At 42.1% G+C, this 22,116-nt stretch overlaps 4 protein-coding genes across 5 annotated transcripts; 3 read left to right on the top strand and 1 right to left on the bottom strand.

The window, feature by feature from the left end:
- The first annotated feature begins 663 nt into the window (after nucleotides 1-663).
- LOC115049401 (arrestin domain-containing protein 3-like) lies at nucleotides 664-7,086 on the top strand. The gene is made up of 7 exons (XM_029511574.1): nucleotides 664-1,044; nucleotides 2,286-2,327; nucleotides 2,802-2,862; nucleotides 4,133-4,280; nucleotides 4,675-4,771; nucleotides 4,847-5,103; nucleotides 6,405-7,086. Exons 1-7 carry the CDS (start codon nucleotides 789-791, stop codon nucleotides 6,660-6,662), a joined length of 1,119 nt encoding a protein of 372 aa, XP_029367434.1. The 5' UTR covers nucleotides 664-788; the 3' UTR covers nucleotides 6,663-7,086.
- A 1,874-nt stretch (nucleotides 7,087-8,960) lies between these two features.
- LOC115048805 (arrestin domain-containing protein 3-like) lies at nucleotides 8,961-12,240 on the top strand. The gene is made up of 6 exons (XM_029510577.1): nucleotides 8,961-9,326; nucleotides 9,418-9,478; nucleotides 9,576-9,723; nucleotides 9,829-9,925; nucleotides 10,869-11,125; nucleotides 11,344-12,240. Exons 1-6 carry the CDS (start codon nucleotides 9,068-9,070, stop codon nucleotides 11,587-11,589), a joined length of 1,068 nt encoding a protein of 355 aa, XP_029366437.1. The 5' UTR covers nucleotides 8,961-9,067; the 3' UTR covers nucleotides 11,590-12,240.
- A 171-nt stretch (nucleotides 12,241-12,411) lies between these two features.
- LOC115048807 (arrestin domain-containing protein 3-like) lies at nucleotides 12,412-15,271 on the top strand. Of its 2 annotated transcripts, none has more exons than XM_029510579.1 (7): nucleotides 12,412-13,162; nucleotides 13,255-13,315; nucleotides 13,438-13,609; nucleotides 13,769-13,856; nucleotides 13,939-14,195; nucleotides 14,828-14,977; nucleotides 15,109-15,271. In XM_029510579.1, exons 1-6 carry the CDS (start codon nucleotides 12,907-12,909, stop codon nucleotides 14,954-14,956), a joined length of 963 nt encoding a protein of 320 aa, XP_029366439.1. In that variant the 5' UTR covers nucleotides 12,412-12,906; the 3' UTR covers nucleotides 14,957-14,977; nucleotides 15,109-15,271. The 2 variants fall into 2 exon arrangements, with proteins under 2 accessions (XP_029366439.1, XP_029366438.1); XM_029510578.1 differs by having other exon boundaries at nucleotides 14,828-14,925; nucleotides 15,109-15,270.
- A 1,850-nt stretch (nucleotides 15,272-17,121) lies between these two features.
- LOC115048431 (piggyBac transposable element-derived protein 4-like) lies at nucleotides 17,122-20,462 on the bottom strand. The gene is made up of 2 exons (XM_029509878.1): nucleotides 18,445-20,462; nucleotides 17,122-17,218 (listed from the first exon to the last, which is right to left on the bottom strand). Exons 1-2 carry the CDS (start codon nucleotides 20,460-20,462, stop codon nucleotides 17,122-17,124), a joined length of 2,115 nt encoding a protein of 704 aa, XP_029365738.1.
- Nucleotides 20,463-22,116: the final 1,654 nt, after the last annotated feature.

Genomic DNA, 22,116 nt, shown 5'->3' with positions numbered 1-22,116 from the left:
TAATGTGACGAAACGGAAGTTGATTTTTCAGCTGCCAGAGGAAATCTGAAGCATTTGATCCAGCGTCCTGAACTTTGGTACCGCAAACTTTGTTGATGAAAAAGGAAACATCATGAAACATATGTCCGAAGTGTGCAACATAAATAAGCATAGAAGAATACGTGATTCGCGTGTTATATAAATACATTTCAGAGAATTTACATTTATTCAACAGGAAGATTGCTCTTAAAATGTTTCTATTTGTCCTAGAAAAAAGAAATAACTTATTGTTTGCGATTCAACGTATAAAGATTGAGACAATCCATAAATACACAGCAGCCATGGTGTTTTCTGTGAAGTGTCCGGTTACAGCCACACCCAGTGGATTCCCCAGCCATGTCCCAGCCATGTCCCAGCCATGTCCCAGTCATGTCCCAGCCATGTCCCAGCCATGTCCCACCGTGAGAGAGCAGCCACATCGGCACCATTCATGTTGGCTTGTTGGGCAAACATTTCACACACAACAGCAAAAACGACCGCGAAGACCTGACAAACGAACAAACTTTGACTTTTTAACGAAGCTCCTCACAAACAATGATGAAATGAAATTCAACTTTTTATGACCGTCACAAGACAAAGTGGGGAACTGCAAAAAAAAAAAAAAAAAAGTAAATAAATAAATAAATAAAAATGAACAGGAGCAAATCAAATCAAAACAGGAAGGGTGGTATCAGCTCGGATGTAGGACACACCTCTTGAAGAAGTCGGGCTGGTGAGGAAACATCGTCCCGGCCGACCGAGACGCCGTAATGACGGTGAAAAGCATTAAGGTGACCTGTAACCCTCCGGCGGGGAGGGACGCCTTCACTAACGGGGACTGGGTGTCCGGACAGGTCGACCTGGAGCTCTCCAAAGAATGCCACCTAAACTCCCTTTATGTTAAATTCAAAGGGAAGGCCGAGGTGCTGTGGACCGAGAGACACGGAAACACCACCGCGGTCTACCACGCCAAGGACAAGTACTTCAGCCTGAGGTGCTACTTCATCGGGGAGAACGACAGCTCAGGTACGGCCGACTGGTCTGCACCGGCTGCACCAACTGTTCCGGGTTTCTTCTACTTCTTCTTTCTCACGCATCCAGCTACTCCCAGATGCATAAAGCTAAAAAAAAAAAAAAACAACTTTCAATAGGTCTCCAAGAAGTGCACTATCCAAATCCCTGCAGCTGAAGACAAGAAACAAAAAACAAAAACAAACAGTGTGCACACTTGTACGGACATATTTGGTGGAAGACCCAATGGCATTGTATAATGATGTTTTTCTTTTTGTGAAAACTTATCTGAATCTCCTGCCAAATCTATGCCCACACACACACACACACACACACACACACACACCTCCAAATTGTTCGTGATTATTTATATTTTCCATTTCCGAAATAATGAAACGATGAAAATGTCTTTGGTGATGCTCTGAATGAGCTGAGAGGTGTCCCAGCCTTTCACATGCCATCATAACAACCAACCATTTGCTTTTCTGCAAAACCATTTTGCAGAACACTAATTTGGCAGCTGATAACTGCTGCTTTCAGTGGAAATGTTGGATTGTTTGAAATGAATAAAAAATATTGGTTGGAAAATTCAGCAGAGGTATGTCACTCCAGTCCAAACTCGATCTGGGTCCATTTTTCAAACTAAGAGGCTTTTGTAATCAACTAAATGCTTCTCTTTCAGTTTGGGTTTTGTTTATATATATATATGTGTGTATATATATATGTATATGTATATGTATATGTATGTGTATATATATATATATATATATATATATATATATATATATATAAAACAAAAAAAAAAAACATTAAACTCAACAACAGCTTAGCTAATATCCTGCTTCTCCTTTTTACATAGACAAGCTTGTGAAATGAAAGCTTAAAAGCTTCAGTCATTGGAAGTAGCTCTGCATAAAACAACCAAATCTTTTTTCAATTGCTTCACGTTTGTATTCTACATAAAATGAAACTTTTCACAAACAGTAAATTTTGCAAAAAAAATTCCAATTTAATTTGGACTCACTTATTTGGACAAAATCAACAAAATGTGTAAAACAATATGCATAGGAACATTTTCCATTGTTAATTAAGAGCTAGTGCAAATAGTCATTTGTCAGACAAACTCTGAGATTGTTGACATTGTTTGATTATACAAGAAAATAATCTCCAGATTAGTCATTAAGGATTGTAATGAAAATAACTTGTCCAGTCTCACTACTTTAAACAACTGTTTTTTGTTTTTTGTTTTTTTTTAGGGACAGACGAGCAAACAGCGATAATCCACAATCCAGAAACATGTAAGTATTTTACATCTCTGTCTCAGCTAGTTTGGCTCAGTTGTCACAAAAAAAAGTCTGCGGTCATTTTAATTTTGACGAGAGTGGCTTCAAACAGGTTTCGAGTGTAGGCTTTTTTCTTTTTTTGTTTTTTGTTTTTTTTCCTGGTGCGTATAAAGAGCTTTACTGATGGTAGGGGTACCATATCCAATAAAAAAAATTCTACCTAATAATCACCAAGGAGCTTTTGAAAAAGCTTTAAGAAGCTCAAAGAAGCCTGTGACGTCTTTCCGCCCTCTTTAGTCGCTCATCATATCTGAGCTGTTACTGCTGAGTGGTGGGTGCTGTGTCCAGCAGCTCTGAAATACATTGTGCTCACAGCTCCAAATTCCTTCACATCCAAAGGGGTTGACACACAGGTGAAAAAAAAAAATGTGTTGTGAAATAAACAACCACAATATCTTCTTCTCACCAGTTTTGCTTGTACATTTTCAGACAACAACGTTGTCGCTGCAGGATGTCATGTCTATCCGTTCACCTTTCAGTTCCCTCTCCAGTAAGTAATCATTTCTGCCAAAACGGGTTCTTGGGGAGAGGGGGTTGCTTGTGGTCAGTATGCAGTATTGCAATACCACTGCACTGACTATATTTAGACAGCAGGACTGAGATAGAAGCTAAAGCACAGCTGACCCGTATTAGGATCATGCCAACCACAGGATCATAGATGCACCGGACAGTTTACCACTCGGGTTTCCCAGCTGCTCAAGAACTGCAAGAAAGAAGATGATCACTTCCTGTATAGTATAAAACTTATCTTTATTATTACTGCTGACACCACACCGTTAATAGTAACTAAACTTCCAACACAGTCGAGGGACAGTCAGAACTCAGCTGTAACTTGAGTGGACAGAAATGAATAGCATATCATAAATTATAATGATTACACTGGAAATGATCACCTCAGATATTTGTGTTAGCACAGCGACACAGCCGTGGCCAATTCTACATATCAAAGTGAAGGGAGTAAAAATAAAATTGAGGACCTACCTCAATAAAAAGTTGTTTGAAGTAAGTGAAGGTGGAATTACTGTGGCTCCCAGGCCGAGGTTGCTGGCTTGTTAGCTGTGAGGTAGTCTGCCTCGGGGCTTAACTGCTGGAACATGTGCCACATTTTCAAGTCTGACACGTGGCCCTTTGCTGTATGTCATGTCCTGTCTCCCCCAGTCTCCCTTCTCACTGTGACTGCAATAAATTAAATCAAATCCAATTTTATTTATATAGCACCAAATCATGACAAAAGTTACATCAAGGCACTTTACACATAGAGAAGGGCTATGCCAAACTCTTCACGGCGTTTTTAAATTGACCCAGCGTATCCGGCCAAGACCAAGCACTTGGCGGCGGTGGCAAAAGCTTCAAAGAGTAACCCTAAAAATAAGATATTTTGCACATTGAGCTTTCTATAGAGTCATTTGTATTTAAATAGGGCTGTAATTCCAGCACAGTCCTTTCCTTTAATTTATGTCTTTAATTTGATATTTTATGTCGGACGGTGGTCATAAAATAAGGATTTACCGTAAGTGGTCCAGCCACAAACTGGATTTTGTCCTAGTCTTGTTTTAAAGGTTTCCTAATGAATTAGAGCAGATAAAGCCTTATCCTCGCTATTTAAAATACAAGTCTTGCATGTTCTGAACAAACATTACGATGGATTACTCTGCATTCTGTTTTGATCAAAGGATTTTGATTAAATCATGTTATAGGAAACATCCTATAACATGTCTACTGTATTTTACATTCCTCTGGTCTATTTCTTTGTGCTTTAGGGACATGCCATACTCGTTCAAAGGCTCTGTTGGCAAAATTGTTTACTTGCTGGAAGCCAGACTAAGCAGATCAATGAGGATTGACAGCACAGATTCAACGAAACTCAAATTTTTCCCAAGGGCAACTGCACCAACCCCTGCTGTAATGGTATGTGTTTAGTTGCACTGACATTTTTGTCATTTTTAGAATAACAACCGAATCTTTTAAAGTTGGCAACAGAAGTTTGATAACTATAACCCAGCTGTTTTATTTCCTGTTTGGAGGTGTGTTGAATGAATCTGTTAGACCCTGAGGAGTGGCACTTTTAAATATTTGCACTTCATTAGTCCAACCTGTAAAATGTATACAATGTGCTCAGTCTCATGGAAAAACTACACTCACAAGCCACATATTGAAAAGCAAAAATATTTCTTTGGGTGTCTTCCCATTTGTATAACTAATGCTTTTTATTCTTCTACATAGATATTTGAAATACAAAGTCAATGTGTTTTATCTCTGTTTTTAAAGAGCATGTATGGCATTAATCCCCCTGGTCTTTCAGGTACCACAGCATGAGACTAAGGATAAGACACTGAGATTTTTCAACTCGGGAGAAGTATCCATGGATGTAAATATTGAAAAAACTGGATTTTTCCAAGGTGAGGGCCCTCACACCGATATTTTCCAGTTTCATCACATAAACTATTTTGAAATGCTTTGGTCTTTTTTGTCAGGAGAAGGACTGAAGGTAGTGGCCAACATTCATAACAACTCCTCTCGTGAAATCAAGCCCAAGTTCTGCTTGTACAGGAAGGACAGTTTCTTTGCTAGAGGGAAAAGAAAACTACATACTCATGACGTCCTGAAAGAGGTGGGAGAGCCCATCCAGCCTTCCACCAAAGAAATCGTCACAAGGGTCATCACCATCCCCCATGATGTAGACCCTTCCATCTTGAACTGCACAATCCTCAAAACAGAGTACAGACTCAGGGTAAGCAGCTCTACGACCTACATGTAGACACAACGTAGTTACACACTAAAGACACAAAGGCCTTATTGTTAACAGGAAGGCCTCATGTATGCAATGAAATGAGTGGACATTAAAACACATGCAAAAGCAAGACACAACCCTTAACAAGGATGTCACCTTTGACCCGATTATATATGGTGAACATTTAGAAACTGCGCTGATTTTCCACACAACCTGTCCAGATTCCAGAGTAGGTCAGTTCTCCCCTAAAGGAGGGCAGCTGTATTAAATGGGATCATCCTGACGTCAGGCACAATATTCCCATACAATGCAGTTGACCAAGTTAACATTACAGCACTGTTGTCCACATGCAGCCAGGGCCTGTTTCCCCACAGACGAAACCATTTTCATTCCATAACTATGCAAATGTGTCATGCGCAGATGCGACTGACTACTGCTGTGGCGAGATGACCTGGATCAAGCCACAATGCATTTATCCTAACAAGCAGCAGGGTCAGGAACAGGCTACCAGAGATGACAGTCTGAGGCGTTGTTTTATTCCCGTTAAACGACAGTACCAACGCTTCGTTATTTCCCCTACTTCTTTGACCAAATACATAATTTTTGCATCATCAACAATCCCCCATTATTATTATTATTATTATTATTATTATTATTATTATTAATGCCACTTTTTCCTCTCAATTTATGAATGCAGCATTGCACCTTGAAATGGATATTTTTGGTAACAATAATTTTTTCTGATTTCAAAACAGGCAAGAGTTGTCAGTGTGTGTGTGTTCTAGTTTTGATGTAATTGTACAAACAGTGTCATATCAGGTAAAAAATTGACTGACTGTTATAGGCATGCAATATAAAGTTGTCCCTTACTAACAGGTGACCCCTAACACATCAACGTGTGAAGCTTTTTAAAATAGTTGGCTTCAGGAATATTTTACAATTTTCCGAGTGGTTTCTAACTCTCTGCTAAAGAACAAACACAGTAGTGCTTACAGTATAAATGATAGAAAAACCTGTACTTCCATAATTTAGCCATGTAGAGCAAAGGCTTTTCATGAATTATTCACTCACTTCAGTAAAACATTGTGTGAACAAAAAGCCTCAATCTAGGCCATGGCCCTGATTAGTAGCCCAGTTGTTTAATGAAATGACATCAACCCTAAGAGATAAAGGGGAAAAATTCAAGAATGAGCTTTGTGGTCTCTGAGTGTCTATAGGGGACCACATACCCCATCTATTGTGGTGATATGAAGCTGGGAAAATTCTATCCCCCAGTATAACATAAGCTGTGTTTTCCACAGGTCTACCTTGATGTCAAATATGCTTCAGATCCAGAGATCAAATTTCCCATAATCATCCTGCCAGCTGCTGCCCCTGCTTCTGCTGCTGCAGCAGCTGCTGACTTTGGATTTGAAGCATTCAGGAGCCCTTACCCACCAGCCTGGGGCCTTCCCCCACCACAACAGCCACCGCCCGCATCGCAGTCATTTGAAAGCCCACCACCCTATGGAGCGTATCAGATGTACCCTCCTTTATCCGATTTTGGCAACAGGTTTTAGTGAAAGAAGATACATTTCAATTAAGTGAAATTAGATGGAAAAGGGAATGACAGTTCATTTTTATCCTACGATTGTGATGATGCCGAGCCCAGCCTAGTTTGCTGGACACAAGTGTGATATGTCTGCTAGAGAGTTGTTATGTGGTGTTCGCTAAATAAATGTCAAAACATTATCAGTTTTTCCACACTACAAATTACTTCTAATGTACAGAAGTGTTTTTTTTTTTTTTTATCATGTTTTTGAATTGTTTCATATTATTCTTAATGTCTGTATTATAGATGTAATGCAAACTATGCATGGATCCCAACATTGGACCATCATTTGCCAGCTGTATGTTAAAAAAAAACCCCAAAAAAAACAATTTTTAAAAAAAGCTGTTAGCACAACTTCAGATGCCTTATGATTTATCCTCCAGTGTGTCACACCGTGGTGAGGTTGTCTTGTCCTGTTTTTTTTTGGTCCCGTCATTTCCTTTCTATTGTGAAAGTTCTAACTCTCCTCTCGTTTCAGAGCACTCGCCCTTCCTCATGTGTCACCTGTACCGATTGTCTCCACCTGTTCCCGATTTCCCTCCATGTGCTTAAATAGTCTGTGTTCCCCGTGTCTTGTGCCAGAGTGTCTTTGTTTGTCGACAAGCAGTCAAGCCCCTTATCCATACACACAGCCTCAGAGAAATTTCAAGTAAGCTGTTTTACCTCAAGAAGAGTGATATATATATATAAATTTTTTTTTTTTTTTTTTTTTTGGTTTGTCTGTAGTTTATGTACCTCAGTTTAGATGTTTTTTCAGCTAAAGTTTAAAGCCAGTAGTTTTCCTCTTTGAGTGATTTGGATTTCAAGCAGTAAAGTTTCATAGATTATCTTCGATCCTATGCTTCATGGTGTGAGTTGTTTATCTTTGTTTATTTTCTTATAAGGTCAGGATTTCGCCGTCACGGAGCATTTTGTGTTAGCCCCCCCACCCTGTGACCTCAGAATGTCGAGCCTTCCTCCGCGACTCAGGATAGAGATAGTAATTTTCATAGCCTTTGTTTTGTCAGTCTGTTTTGAGGTCATCGGTGTTCTCATTTAAGTCTGTTAATTACAAGATCTCTGCGTCTGAGTCCCACCTTGAGTCGCTGCTTGATACAGTGAGACAATGATCTGAACAACCTTATAAGAAAAGTAGTAGAAAAATGACTTCATGACCAGCACAGTGAGCAGACCAAAACAAAAGAGTGAAAGCTGCAACACATTTGTACGTCTGTAACATGTCATGTTGGTGCTAAATTAAACAACAGGCTCATCTCTCAGAAGAATGGATGATGGGCAATATCAAGTTTTAAGATAATACGAATGTGACGATCACATACAACATTAAATGACTGAATCACAGATCACAACCATGAAAAAAAAATATATAGATGAGGCCAGTTGTAGAGATCACACTGAGGGGGTTACAAATAAAGTTAAGTTCTCCAGTTCGCCATAAAATAGAAACTTCTGTGGATCCCAGACTGAAGCTCTAATTTGTGTGAGGGGGAAAATCCAATAGTTAATGCCGGGTACCCCCCAGCTCAATTGGTGGCCTGAAATCATGACTTTAAAAAAAGATGTACTGTCTCTCTCCCTGTTCGATTTTTTTGAAACAAAAGGTAAATAAATAAATCATCATGTGATCTCTCTTAGAATGGTGTCTTTGGTGTATCTATCAGACAACATTGCAGTTATAGTGATATATTTTTCTCTGTTCCTCATTTACTGGTGATGACATGAAGATATAAAAATTGATAGATGAATTCCTTGTGTGGACATTTTAATACGTCTGTCATATCATATTGATAAGGGAAAGGGAGGTGTTAACTTATTGTCTGCTCATAAAATACATAGACAGTTTCTCTCCCTATCATCCCCACCGCTACCTCCGTTACTTCCTGTGTCGCCACCAATATGCATGTACATGTATGTACACATACAATTGGAGTGATGGAATTTCATTTGTGCTGCTCAAAATATTTAATTTACATTTTTTAACATACATTTCTGGTCTGTGCGAGATAATCAGAGACAATCGTTATTTACCTTCACAAAAAATAGTTACCGCATAAGTCACAGAGGGGCCGTGTGTCATTCTGATCAACCACAGTGTTGTTTCCATACAATTGAGTCATCAGTCAAAATTCTTTATCTACTTAATGATTGGAAAATATGTTTCATCACACTGAGAGAGGAACAGAATGCAAATGGCGCTGGTATGCATAAATGAATGTCTGGACTATGTGTGGTCACATGGTTAAACAGGTTTAACAACATTTCTGTTTTCATTATGTAAGCCAGTGTCAAGCAGCACCGAGTTCAGTCTCTTCCTGTCTACCAGTTTTTACAGGAGACATTGGATTTTTTGCGCTTTGATTTTCTCTTTCGAGAATGACCATCAAAAATTTGTCAATTGAATATGATGCAGTCAACAGCCAGAACACCTTCACAAATGGAGACACCATCAATGGAAGAATCATTGTGGAGACTTCCAAGGAAACGAGAATCCAGTCTCTCATTTTTGTGGCTAAAGGAAAAGCTCACGTTTGCTGGCATGAGCATTATGGGCAATATCAACACTATGTTTACTGGTCTGATGAGAAATATTATGAAGTGAAGCACCATATCCTGAGAGAAGCAAGAGAGGATGGTAATGTATTAGGTTAATATAATAATTGATAAACTGATGGCTAAAAGATATAATGTACCGCATGCAATGACTTTCCTTATACTTTTTACAGGCAATGACGTTCTTAGTAAAGGAAGACATGTATTTCCTTTTTCATTCAAGATTCCTGACAGGTGGCTGTTCCTTACTTTTTTTTTTTTAAATTTATTTAAAGATTGACGTTTTTTTCTCATTGGGCCTTTTTTAATTTTCAGTTATTTCTTTTCACAGAAAACTCCCGTCATCCTTCAAATCCTCCATAGGCAAGATTGTTCACAAGCTGAGGGCAGAGCTTAGACAATCAATGAAGCTGACAAAGAAGGCCAAAGTCCACTTCACATTTGTCTCCAAAGCAGACATGGATACTCCAGGGCTTATGGTAAGACATAATTTATCTTCCAAAAAAAAAAAAAACAACCACCACCATATAATCATGTCAGACAATTATTTACCTGCATGTTGGATATTCCTTTTGTTTCTTCAGGAACCCCAGCATGGCAGCAAGGACAAAGCGTTCAAAGTCTTTGCCACCGGAAATGTTTCCATGGACGCTCACACCAGGCGGATGGGATACAAGCAAGGTAGGGCAGAGTAAGGTAGACGTAGAGGCAACGCTCTGTCTAACTGGAAAGGTCTATGTGAGATACTCTGGGGAACAGGTGTACGCTGAGTGAACATTGGCTCCAACAAGGAAACACTGACTGCAAGCTTTTGTTAGTCATTTATTCCTCCCTAACCTGTCACTACTGCTTATTTAACCTACACGAAGACAGGAAACCTCTGTAACTAATCCAGAGAGAGACATGTGGAAATGTTTCTGTCCTACCAAACACCCCTCTCTGGGCAAGGTCATGAGAACAAGTTGGTACCATTAGAAGGAAAACATCACTCTCCTGTCTTTTTTTTCTTTATCAAATCACTTTAATTCTCCCCTGTGGGGCAATTCCTGCAGTTCAGGAGAGAAATGCCAGAGGGTATAAATGGGCTTAAAACAGTTTTGCCTGAAAGGAGCAAGCGGTTGGCATGAGATGACAGAAACTGGAGCCACTGATATGAAGGGTGGGAACAGATTGGGTATGTTGGCATTTGCCCACCTTGCCAGTAAATTTTCAGTGTACGTCTGACTGAAGACACAGCTTGTGTTGATAAAGCTGGACCTCGGAGCAGCTGAAGCCACAATAGGTGTACAGACGTAAGGGATAGGTCATGGTTTCATCAGGTTTTAGCAGATTTAATCAAAGGTGTTCAAAGATATTTACTCCAATGATATGCAGATGAATTTCACTAGTTTTTATGAGACATTTTTAACTGTATATGTGAGAGGACAATTTTTCATATGAAAGCGTGATAGGATGCCAGTAATGTGAGTAAAAGCCTTGCATTTGTATTTGTATGAGGTTTTCAGCATATGAGAAAAGGATGGCTTTCAGATATGTAGTCACTTTACATAATGTGCCTGATGGCCCGCCATAGTAATTCTTGCCATCAAGATGACTGACCGACTCCCTTTTTTTTCATTTACAGGTGAGGATTTCAAAGTCACTGTTGAAGTCAACAACAAATTGAGTCGTCCAGTGAAGCCGAAATTCATACTGTATGAGAAAAGGAGTTACTTTGCCATGGGTCGAAGGAAGGTTGTCACAAAAAACATCTTGAAGGAGAAGCTTGTGGCTATTGCACCGTCAAGCAACAAGACTGTGACCAAGGTGATCTCCATCCCAAGAGAACTTCCTTCCTCCATCTTGAACTGCTCCATCATCAAGCTGGAATACAGATTAAAGGTGAACATGTGCAATGGACAATAAACTGTGGCAGATAATTTATTGGCTAAAAGGATCGGGCAAATACAGAGAGGAGTAATTTACAATGAAGCTGAGCACACATCAACTTAGAATTGCTAGAGGTGCTATTGGTCACAGCTGATAACAAAACACAAAAGAAAAGCTGCTTGAAATCAAAAATTTCCAATTCAGCTATCACTTTTTCTTTTTTTTTTCAGATCTATTTGGATATCAAATGTGCTGCAAACCCACAGATCAAATTCCCCATAGTTGTCATGCCTGAAACTCTTTCTGGACAACAGCCACCTGCTGCCTCTGTCTTTGGATTTGAGGCCTTTGGACAGGCAAACCCGCCGTCCTGGAGCAGCACCCCACACCGAGCAGCACCTACACATGTAGAAGAGCCACCTCCCTATGGAGCACATGCAATGTACCCTTTCTTTCCCTATTCTGACAAAAAATAGCACTGCGCCGTAAATAGCTACCCTCACAGATGTGTTCTTAGTGTGTGATGGAGCAACAGACAGTGCTGTGGAAACTCAGTTCCTCTTCCTATCCCCAAGCTGGCTGCTCATTTTTTTTGACTCTGTACACCTCTCTGTGTGTGTCTGTGCTCGACACCGCATATGGTGGTATTGTGTTTGCCTTCTTTATCATAGTCTAACAGTTCAAAAGGAATCACCTTTTTATTTTTAACTGGTTTACTTTTTTAGAAAAACATGCTTTTGGCGTAAAAATGGGATTTGAGAAGTAACTGGAATTACTGAAGTGAAAATGTTTCTTTATACCATGTAAAAGTTCTTCATCATTCCTCTGATTAACTGTAAAGTTTCTATTTGTAGGTTTTGTCTTTGCTACATTTCCAAAAATTTGCATTAACAGCTTGTTGGGCTCAAAACAGTGGAGCCACAAAGCAGGCTACAGACAGTAAAAGCTTGATGCTTTATTCCAAAACATGTTGGTACGCGGGTAAGCAGTCCAACAGGCAAAGGTAGCACTTAGGTCAGCAGGTAAAACTAAAGTTTTATTTATTGCAACTCGCTGCAAGACATCAGGGACATTTCATAGCTTCTTATATAATAAACATCCTGTCAAGCACCAAACATTTAAAAAAACAAAAACACAAAACAAAACAAAATTCAAGCTAAATTCAACATTCAACTCTCCTGCAAACTCTATAAGGAAAGCTTGGCAGGCTGGAGCTGTGATACATCACATGCACAGGCATGAACACACAAGTTTGTGAGCCACAGCAGGGTGACAACTAAGCTGCCATACATGTGCCACACATCCAGGGCTCTCCCTCTAAAACGGTACATTGGTCAGCAGGAATCTCGGGTTTCTGCTCTGTTTTATAATGTATGCTGTGAAGCTGACGTGCAGTACAGGCCAAAAGTGTGGACGCACTTTCCTATTTGTTTGAATGAGAGGGTGTGTCCAAACATTTGGCCTGTACTGTATAGTCCTGTCAGCACAATGGAAGGAATGCCAACAAACAATGTTCAATGTTGAGATTCCACAGTGTTTTGTCTCAGGACACAGTGTCAGTCCAAATTCCATTTGCCTTGTTTAGCCTACAAGGCTGTGAGCTAGTGTTACCTGTGTGAAAGTGACACCTGCACCGCTTCATGATCACGTGACCGTGTGTGACACAGATATTGGATCTGGAGACGTCCGCTCCAACAGCGCGAGCCTTTTTTAACATCCAAAGTAATGTCCCACTTTGGTGCCACTGTGGAGCCGTACAACCTACTTCCAGTTCAGTCACTGGATTTTTTACCATGACTGTGAAGCGTCTCTCTGTGGAGTACAACAAGGTGAATGAACGAGGAACCTTCTCTCCTGGGGACATTATCTCTGGGAGGGTGGTCGTGGTGACCAGCAAAGAAACAAAAGTGCAGGTTTTTCTGGTCAGAGCCAAAGGAAAAGCCGAGGTAACATGGCATGAGCAAGAAGCACAAGCCCCTGTGGTTCACAACAAGAAGATATACTTCTGTTTTGAACATATTATTCTTCAGGATAGAAACAAAGGAGATGGTTAGTATGGTCTCACTATCTTGTATTGTATCTCAAAGCTTCCAAATGAATGACTAACGTGCATTTAACACAACAGCGTTTCTTTTCTGTAGGTTCAGAAATCATCGGCCCTGGGAGAAATGTCTATCCGTTCAGCTTCAAAATTCCCAATAAGTGCGTGTGCTAATTTAACACATTGTACATGGTATTCAAATTTGACATTAACATCTACACTCTAGGAAATTGTGAATGAAAATAAATAATCACTCCTATTTGTTTGGATCATTTCTGTACAGGGATATGCCCTCATCTTATGAGGGAAAATGGGGAAAGATTACATATACTTTGCGAGCACAGCTGACTCAGTCAATCTGGCTTGTCCACAAAACCAAGACTGAGTTCCCTTTCCTGACCAAGTCTGAGTTCCCCTTTGCCTCCAAGTCAGAGATTATAATAATTGGACTTAAGGTAGAGAAATGACTCAACTTCTATATAAGTTGGTTATCACCAGCTATTTTTTTATGCAACTGTAACTACAATCTGTAAACAAAAGCTGTCCCTCTGATGTCAGTTCAAACAGATGTTAGAGGACCTGGCTTACTAACAGCTTATGTCTTTATTTGCTAGGAGCAACAATGTGTGACCAGGATTTCATTTTGTGGCCCTGGAAAGATCACAATGAAGGTTATCTCAGAAAAGATGGGAGTGAAGCAAGGTAAACGGGTTTCAGTAAGAATTACCATGTGTTAGCTGCATGTACCTGACGTCTGTATGTTTTTCTTCCTCACCACATGCAGGGGAGGCAACAGGAGTCTCTGTAGAAGTGCTCAACAACTCACCGTGTGCAGTAACACCAAGATTCTACCTGCGTGAGAAACAGACCTTTGCTGCCCAGTCAAAGCGGGCAGTGTACACAAATGACATCCTGCTTGGGACCGGAGACTTTGTTCCAGCTGAGACAAGTCGGACTATAACTAAAGTTCTTAGTGTCCCACCACAGACCACACCCACTTTTTTCAACTGCTGCATGATGAAGCTTGAGCACAGTCTCAAGGTACAAATACTAAAACAAGCAGCAGTGATATATGTTGATTAGATATCAATTAGGACATTCAAATGTTGACATCCCCAGTAAACATAGAATAAGGTTTTAGTTTTCAACCATGCTCTTTTTAAGTTGCAGACCATTTTAGTGGTTAATAATATACCTTATACCTTACCTTATATACCTTTTGAAAAATACACCTGGCATGGCCACGCAGCAAAGGAGCAGCAAAACATTCTGTGGAAGATCTTTAGTGACAATAGCACCACACAGTGGCTGCACAACATGGTGACACAAAGACACAGAGAGGGTGGGAGGGGGGCAAAACGGGAGAGTCCTCAAGGCTTATCCACTCAGTTAATGAGGACACATTCAGGACAACAGTGTCCTATTAGAGGCTGTTCTGTTCTAAATGATAAGTGCTTCCAGTAAACACAGTGACAGAGAGACAGAGCAATGTAATTAAACTGTACAACGTAAAGTGGGAACAAGATTTCAACTATAATCTTTCATCTTAAACATAGTATTCCCCCTTTTACAGCAACAACATGAGATTTATAAAAACATATGTCATTCAAATGAGGCTTGTTTCCACCATATTTTTCATGCATAAATTAAAAACAGTTTTTCTCTAATTCCAGGTCACCCTTCATGTTCCGCTGGCAAGAGACCCAGAGATCAAACTTCCTCTGGTCGTTCTGTTGGGTTCGCCAAAACCACATCAGCAAAAAGCTAAGAGGTCCATCTGGTTTAGAAAGTTTCAAGGATAAAAAAGATGGTGCATTCATCAGGTGACACTGATGTGCACACTGCATGACAAGAAACGACAGTACTTTTTTAATTTATAACATAATAAATATCTGCTCAGAAGCTCTCTTTGACTTATGTTTTATATGCTATGCTTTTTTTTAATGTCCACTAGATGGAGATGTGTTTCCCTCAGCCGCCATCCAATTGAGAGGATATGGTCATCCAAGTGTACACTTTATTTACTGAAATAAAAGTGAAGCCAAAGCTGCAGATACTCCATTGCAAGTAAACATCCTGCACTTACAAAATATAAGTACAAGAAAGAGTTTTTAATGTATCTCAAGTAAAGCACTAATTCTTGAATATTGTCTCTCTTGACTGACATATTACCATCTATTATATTATTATATTGTCAATACTAATTCATAATATATAAGCAGCATTTTGCTGTTGTAGGTCAAGGTGGAGCTTTAACATTGTTACATACAGAGAGTTAAGTGCATTGGTTCCAGTATTCAAATCCTCCAAAGAGTCATAAGAATATTAATAATGTGAATAAGAAAAAACACAGCTCTGCAACACAAATCCGCTTCTTTTCCAGTGGGATTATTCTCGAAACTACTTTTTTTCTTTCGGAAAGTATTGGACAAGTATTGGACGAGACCTTTGAACCTCAAGCTCTCTCACTGTGACTTTTTTTGTGTTTTACTTTGGAAGGTTTACTCGTGAAAAAGGTACCATATAGTTTTCGTGTTATATAAAAACCCCTGAACGGTTAGTCTGAGCCACTGCGCTGGTCTTCACTCATTGTGGCATAAGAAGGTTTCTCCTTCCTGAGGCCCAATGGAGACAGGTATCGACAGTTCACATTTCAAGAGATTCAGTGTTCAAAACTGTCGGGAGTGAACATTCATACATACATGTCAGCCAAGGCACAAAAAATGAATCAAAGCGCGCTGAGAAATAAAGGTCAGGAAAACGCTCATCCTTGTCCACGCACAGATTTTGCAACAGAGAAATATTGAACAAAGGCACATTCAGATTCTAACAGTGCATGTGTTGCCCAACCATTGGTTTTTAAGTGAAACCAGGCCCATGTTTTTGACAGAGACTCAGAGATCTTTCCCTGCCCAGGAGGGGAAACATGTTGAGAGCAGAGAATTTTATGGTCAGGATCCATCCTGGAAATATTAGATGTGGCTGTTGTGACACCACATACAGCAGAGAAAGAGAGAGAGAGAGCGCTTTGGATTCTGACTCAGCACAAACAACGCCTTATGGTTTCACATTCATCCCCCAAGACAAAGTAGAAAACCATCAATGATTTCCTCTCACCATTTATAAAACACATGCACCAGATTGACCAACAAAGGCTTCATATTCCAGAGGTCAGGTGGTCCCTGTACTGCTCTTTTGGGAGTTGAGCGTTACACTCAAATTTCAGCTCAAAATTGGCTTGACATCCCATTTCACTTAATTCTATTAAGGAAATGTTGAAACAGAAACATGAAAATGTAAATAACATGTCAAAGATGACTCGAACAGCTTTTAATAAGTCACTTTAATAATTTTGACAGAGTAATCACTGTATGGGTGAAGAAGGACTGACAGCTGCCAACTCAAATGGTGGATAAATAGAAAATACATGTGTAATTATTACGTGATTGAACAGAATGGAAAAGAAATTTGCTGTGCGGTTTTAGGACGACCAGCACCCAGTACAGATTTAGCTAATCCAAGCTCCTACATCTGCATGAAGATATCTGAAAAGCAGCAGCAGGCCGTGTGTTTTCAGTAAAACAGAATAGAAATGTGCCAGTGTGGTTTGGTGTGACGCAGAACACAGTGTGACAGATTTCTCTCATCCCTGAATCCTACACCTGCATGAAAACGTTTCCAGAGAGCAGTTTGGTTTGTTCTTGGCTGCTGTCGTGGCCTTGGCTGCGCTGTAGCGGAGCCTGCCTGGTAACCAGTCTGGCTCCATGTAGAGTGTGTAGGCTGTCCGCCAGCCAGCTCCCTGCACACTCGCACACACACACACACACACACATATACACAAAAACCCATACACACCACAGCGTTGCCTGGTTTTGGAGTAGGGAGGTGTGGCCTCTGGCACCCCCCACCTCCATAGCCAGAGCCAGTACCATGACAACCATGCGGGCCTGCTGGCGACTCCCTGTCTTCATCGGCCGTGGTTGCTATGGTTACTCCCCACGGGGCTCCCGCAGATCAGCAGGATGGGCGTCCAGTTGACTAACCCTCTCCCAGCTGGGGAACGGCTGAGGGAGAGCAAGAGAACATGGTGGAGGGAAAGAGGGCGTGCATGCATGTGTGCGTGTGCGTGTGTGTGTGTGTGCACGTGTTAATGTGTAGGATGGCACAGCAGAGCCTGAGGAGAGAGAGAAAGACAGACAGACAGTGAGAGGAGAAGGCGAGAGACCTCAGGAGGACAGAGGAGACAGCCAGTCTGACCTGCTGAAGCAGCCTCTCTCTGCCTACATAGCACCTTTCGCTTTCCTGTCCGAGAGCAGAGTGGGCAAAAAAGCTCTGACGAGAACACACCACAGCATGTTCACAACAGTCACGAATATTTTAACGATTGTCCTCCTCTCCCAGGAAAACAGGCTCAGGCCCTCACCCTTTTCAAACCCATCAGTCGTAAAAAAAAAAAAACGCTTTTCTGTAATCTCTCCTCTATTTTCCAATCATGTCGGTGACAAGTACCACTTTTTAGTTTTGGACTCTGTGTAATAGGGCCACAGATGGCTCTGTGTCTGTGGTGTGGTTGGAGAAAGAAATGGCATCACTAGGTCCTTCGGCTGGAGAGCACTGAGGGGCTTTTTCTACTCTCTAATTGCTCCAAGCTGTGTCCCTTTGAAGGCCCAGAAACACACATTTTCATGCGTGAGAAGGAAAAAGAGAAATGAAAGCTGAATGAACTTTAAACCAGAGTAAATTAATTTATGCACTGACATTGTTCTTCCTTCTCAGGGTTAACTGTGGTGATGCGGCTGTGTAAACATATAAAGGAAGAGATGATGCCATTAAGTTCATCATCAAGAAGTTTTTATTTTGGAAAAGGAGAGAGATAAACTTCCCATAGTAAACATTTTCTGATCTATTGTAAGTGCAGAAAAGTTTGATTTTCTCTTTTCATATAAAATCCTCAACATATCTTAAATGTATAAAAAGTGACACAAGGCAGTTCCATCAGTGTTATAGAAGGCAAGTAGCCAAAACATTCTATACTTATTCAAATAATCTACAGTTTCTCATTTTATTTTCTCTAATGTACGTGCAATAATACTTCTATGCTAAAACTAGCTCTACATAAAGTGTGTGACTATATTGTGCACTTGTAGTGGTAACCTTTGGAATTACAAATTGTTTTACTGTTTAAAAAAATCCCTTGACACAAGTTGTTTGATTACACAAAGGATATAAAAAACAAAAAAACAAAAAAACAAAAACACTTCATTTTTATTTATGAAACTCAGAGAAGCACCCTCCCCTGCATAGGTGGACATTGCATATCTTGCAGCCGAACACACTTTCGTGTCGCAGTCCCTTGTTGGTGCAGTTTCTGCAGCGACGAGAGCGTTCTGACATGCGCTCCAGGCGGTGTCCGTACTCTATGGGTGAGTCTGCGTGTCTCTTGCGTGCTGCCCTCTCCATGCCCCTCGCCCCTTGGTAGTCTCCGATCAGCTGCTGTGCCAGCCGCACGCGGAAGTGGCGCTGAGTGAACTGCTTGCCGTTGAAGCCGGCTGGCGGTGTGCCCCCCCGGCTCTCCCTCAATATGATGTATGCGTTGACGATGCACAGGTTGACGTAAAACCACAGGAAGTAGCGCCACCACCTCTTGCACGGCCTGCCAACCTGGTAGCATTCCCTCAGCTGATCGCACAGGTTGACCCCCCTCAGGTTCTCCTGGTACAGCAGCAAGGGCAGAGGTCGGGGTACACCGAAAGACAAACCTGAGCTGTCCATGCTGTCGCTCTCCCCCTCCACATCTGTCTCACGCTGCTGCCGGCCTGGACTGATACCCACGATCCCTGGAGCAGAGTTGGTGGAGAGGCAGCTGACCATCTTGACATCCCGCGTCACTGTAGCCACCAGGTTACCTCTCTGACACTGGTAGAACTCACCCTGGGACAGCTTTCCTACATTACGGGGGCGCAGGACCTCTGGGTAACCTTTTCGGCCTGGCTGCGTGGGCCCGCAGGCATACAATCCATCCCTCAGCAGCCTCTGGAGGAGGGACACCGAGGTGAAGAAACTGTCCATGAAGAGATGGTGGTACTGACCCTCCAGGCCGCGCACCAAAGAGGTCACCACCCTGTAGCCCAGGGACGCCGCAGCCTCATCTTCGCTGGGCTTGCCAACGCAGATCTTGGCTCGGTGGCAGTAGCCCGAGCGTGAGTCACACAGCATCCACACCGTCAGCCCCTTCCTCAGGGGCTTGGAGGGCATGTACTGCGTGGGGGAGAAGCGTCCCTTCATGACGATGGCACACTTATCTATGGTCAAGCAGCGGTTGGGCACGTATGCGTCCCACATGGTGTTCTCGACCACATCGAGGAGAGGCCTGATTTTGAACAGGCCGTCGTAGCCCCTCTCACCCCGCACTGGCTCAGACTCACGGTCACACAGCTGGAGGTACTGGGTGAGTTTTTCAAAGCGCCTGGCCGTCATAGTTTTTTTAAAGCCCGCATTGCCAATGAAAATGTCACTGGCCCAGTACATGCCAGCGTCCGGAAGCTGATTGATGCCCATGAGAATATTCAGGCCCACATAGGCCCTCATCTCCCTGACATCAGTGGGGTGCCAGTGGGGGTCTGATTTTCCGCTCCTCCTCTGCCGATAGAGGGCGTAATTGTTTGTTTGTTCTACCATGTGTTCAAAAAGAGAATCTGGGAAGAGTATCCGGAAATAGTCACGGGTGTCAGCATCATCCCCCAGCGAGTGCTGCGGGCCGCTGACAGCGGAGAAGGGCTCGATAGAGATCACCTGGTCAGGTTCGCCCCAGAAGTCTGGAGAAGTGCAGTCCTCGTCCAGGTCCTCCTCGAAGCCGAAAAAGCTCCTGCGCTCCTCCTCCTCCAGATCGGAGAAATCAATATCCGAGTCGTTCGAGGTGGTGTCGGAGCAGTTGGTGGAGGTGGAATAATAACAGTCCTCCGCGTACTCCTCCTCGTCGTGCTTGATACCATTACTGCCAGTGACCAAAATTATGTTGCAGCCTCCTCCTGCTGCGATGAAGCTGGCCGCGTCTGCAGTCTCCGCCGCGGCCGCCGCGCTGGTGAATCCATTCTCCCCCTCTTCTCCGCCGCCGCCGTCCTCCTCCTCTTCCTCCCGCACTCCGTCTTCCTCGTCCGAGTCTGGCTTTCTGTACGGAATTTCAAACCACTTCACATCGGCCGAAAGATTAAGCGGAGAGTCTTGACTGTCGCACACGGTGCTACTTTCTGTGTCCGCGCTAGTTTCCAAAATAGTAAAAAGCTCTCTCCCTTTTCTTGCCGTCGCCATGTCGGGGCATTAAAGTGCCCCTGCATGAGTCTTTTTATGTATGATTTCTCACCGTGGAAAAAACAACCGCACGCAAACCGGCCATCCGAAATGAGCTGATGGGCACTTATCGGCAGCCTCCCGTCCACAGAGAGGAGAAAGGAGAAGGGGAAAAAAAAAGAAAGTTGCTGGTCGGAGACCTATGCGGCGTCTATAAGCCTGGTTCTCATTGTTTCCGCTCCTGGTTTTTCTGGGCTTTGTAGCGCAGTGTGGCCGCAGACGTCAGAAGCTGCATGCATGTCCTGCTTTGTAGGGCGTTTTGCGACTGCAGCTGGTGGGGTTGCTAGTTCGCTCGGCTGGCAGATGGCCGCTTGCTGTTCTAATGCCCGCTGGCATTCACCACTATCAATATGCTGGATACCCATCTCTGAGGCCGCGGAGACACAGAAAAGCACTGCGTAAAATCCACACACCCCCCCCCCCCCAAAAAAAAAAAAAAAAAAAAAAAAAAGAAATTAAAAAATAAAAAGCAAGAAAGAAAAAATAAAAACACATACTGCCAGTCAACCGTATCATCTGGCAGCCTTTATATATGTGTGTATGTAAATGATAATAATAATAATAATGATGATAAAACCTTCTCACGGCTCACCCAAATATCTTCTGTTTTCAAACTTTATCAGAGCTTTGATAAATTCCCTCATGAGAAAGGATGTGATTGAAATGCATTGATGGATGTTCCCACATCACACAGTGGCCCTTGTTCACCGGTTTGCTAAACAGACTACACACTGAACTCGGGCAGAGAAGCAGCTTGTTCATTCATAAACATGCTTCTTCCCTCTGACAGGTTCCTACATGAATCTGAAGCCCTATAGGCTATTGTGGAATTAGGGACCTCCCTCTATTTTATGAATGTGGGCAGATACTCTTCTGTTTTACTCCAGAACTGGGGTTGAGGAGCTCTCCCTATATGAGTTTGATTGACCGTCTCTAGGTGATGCTTGTGTACCTGCTATAATACGGCCTGTTTTAATTAGCACTGGCTGTGTGAATAAAAATAGGAAAATCTTCCAACAGTCATTAAGGCAGAAATCAATTGTAATGTGCTTCCTGTTTTTATCCTTGTCATTAGCTCCACCGCGCACACGTCTACATTTCACTATGCTCTGCTGGGTCAACTGTAACAATATTGGCACGATAAACAAGCGTCAGCATTCCCTGTCTTCATTTTGCAGTGTTCCCCCTCAGGTGTAACAGCCCCTCCCCTGGGCTGAGGAGGAAGAGCTCTAAATAGCTTTTGTGATATGTGATGTGAGACAAGTTAAAGTGGACCGACTGTCCCATTCAAATTCAGAGCCAAAATCCTAAACATACACATATACATATATTTTCTTTTACTGTTTCATAACTGCATTACAAATAAGATATAATACCATTGGTTTTATCTGTGCCTAGATACAATGCAATTGACCGAAAGCACATAGCCTTAATCTGTGTATCAATGCCAGAGAAGAAACTTGTAAAAAAGAGAGCGAAACAACAGGCTTTGGGTTTGAGTTTAAAACAACAAAACTCTGCTCATGAATTCCTTGTTGGCTTGGGAGGAGACTAGTAAAATCACATCTTCTTGTATGGGGGGAGGGGCTGCAGGAAGGGTCCTTTCCAAATTCTT

Source organism: Echeneis naucrates, chromosome 9, assembly GCF_900963305.1.
Source record: "Echeneis naucrates chromosome 9, fEcheNa1.1, whole genome shotgun sequence".
NCBI lineage: Eukaryota > Metazoa > Chordata > Actinopteri > Carangiformes > Echeneidae > Echeneis > Echeneis naucrates.
The sequence above is the reverse complement of the archived record's forward strand: the minus strand, read 5'-3'. Positions and strand labels throughout refer to the sequence as shown.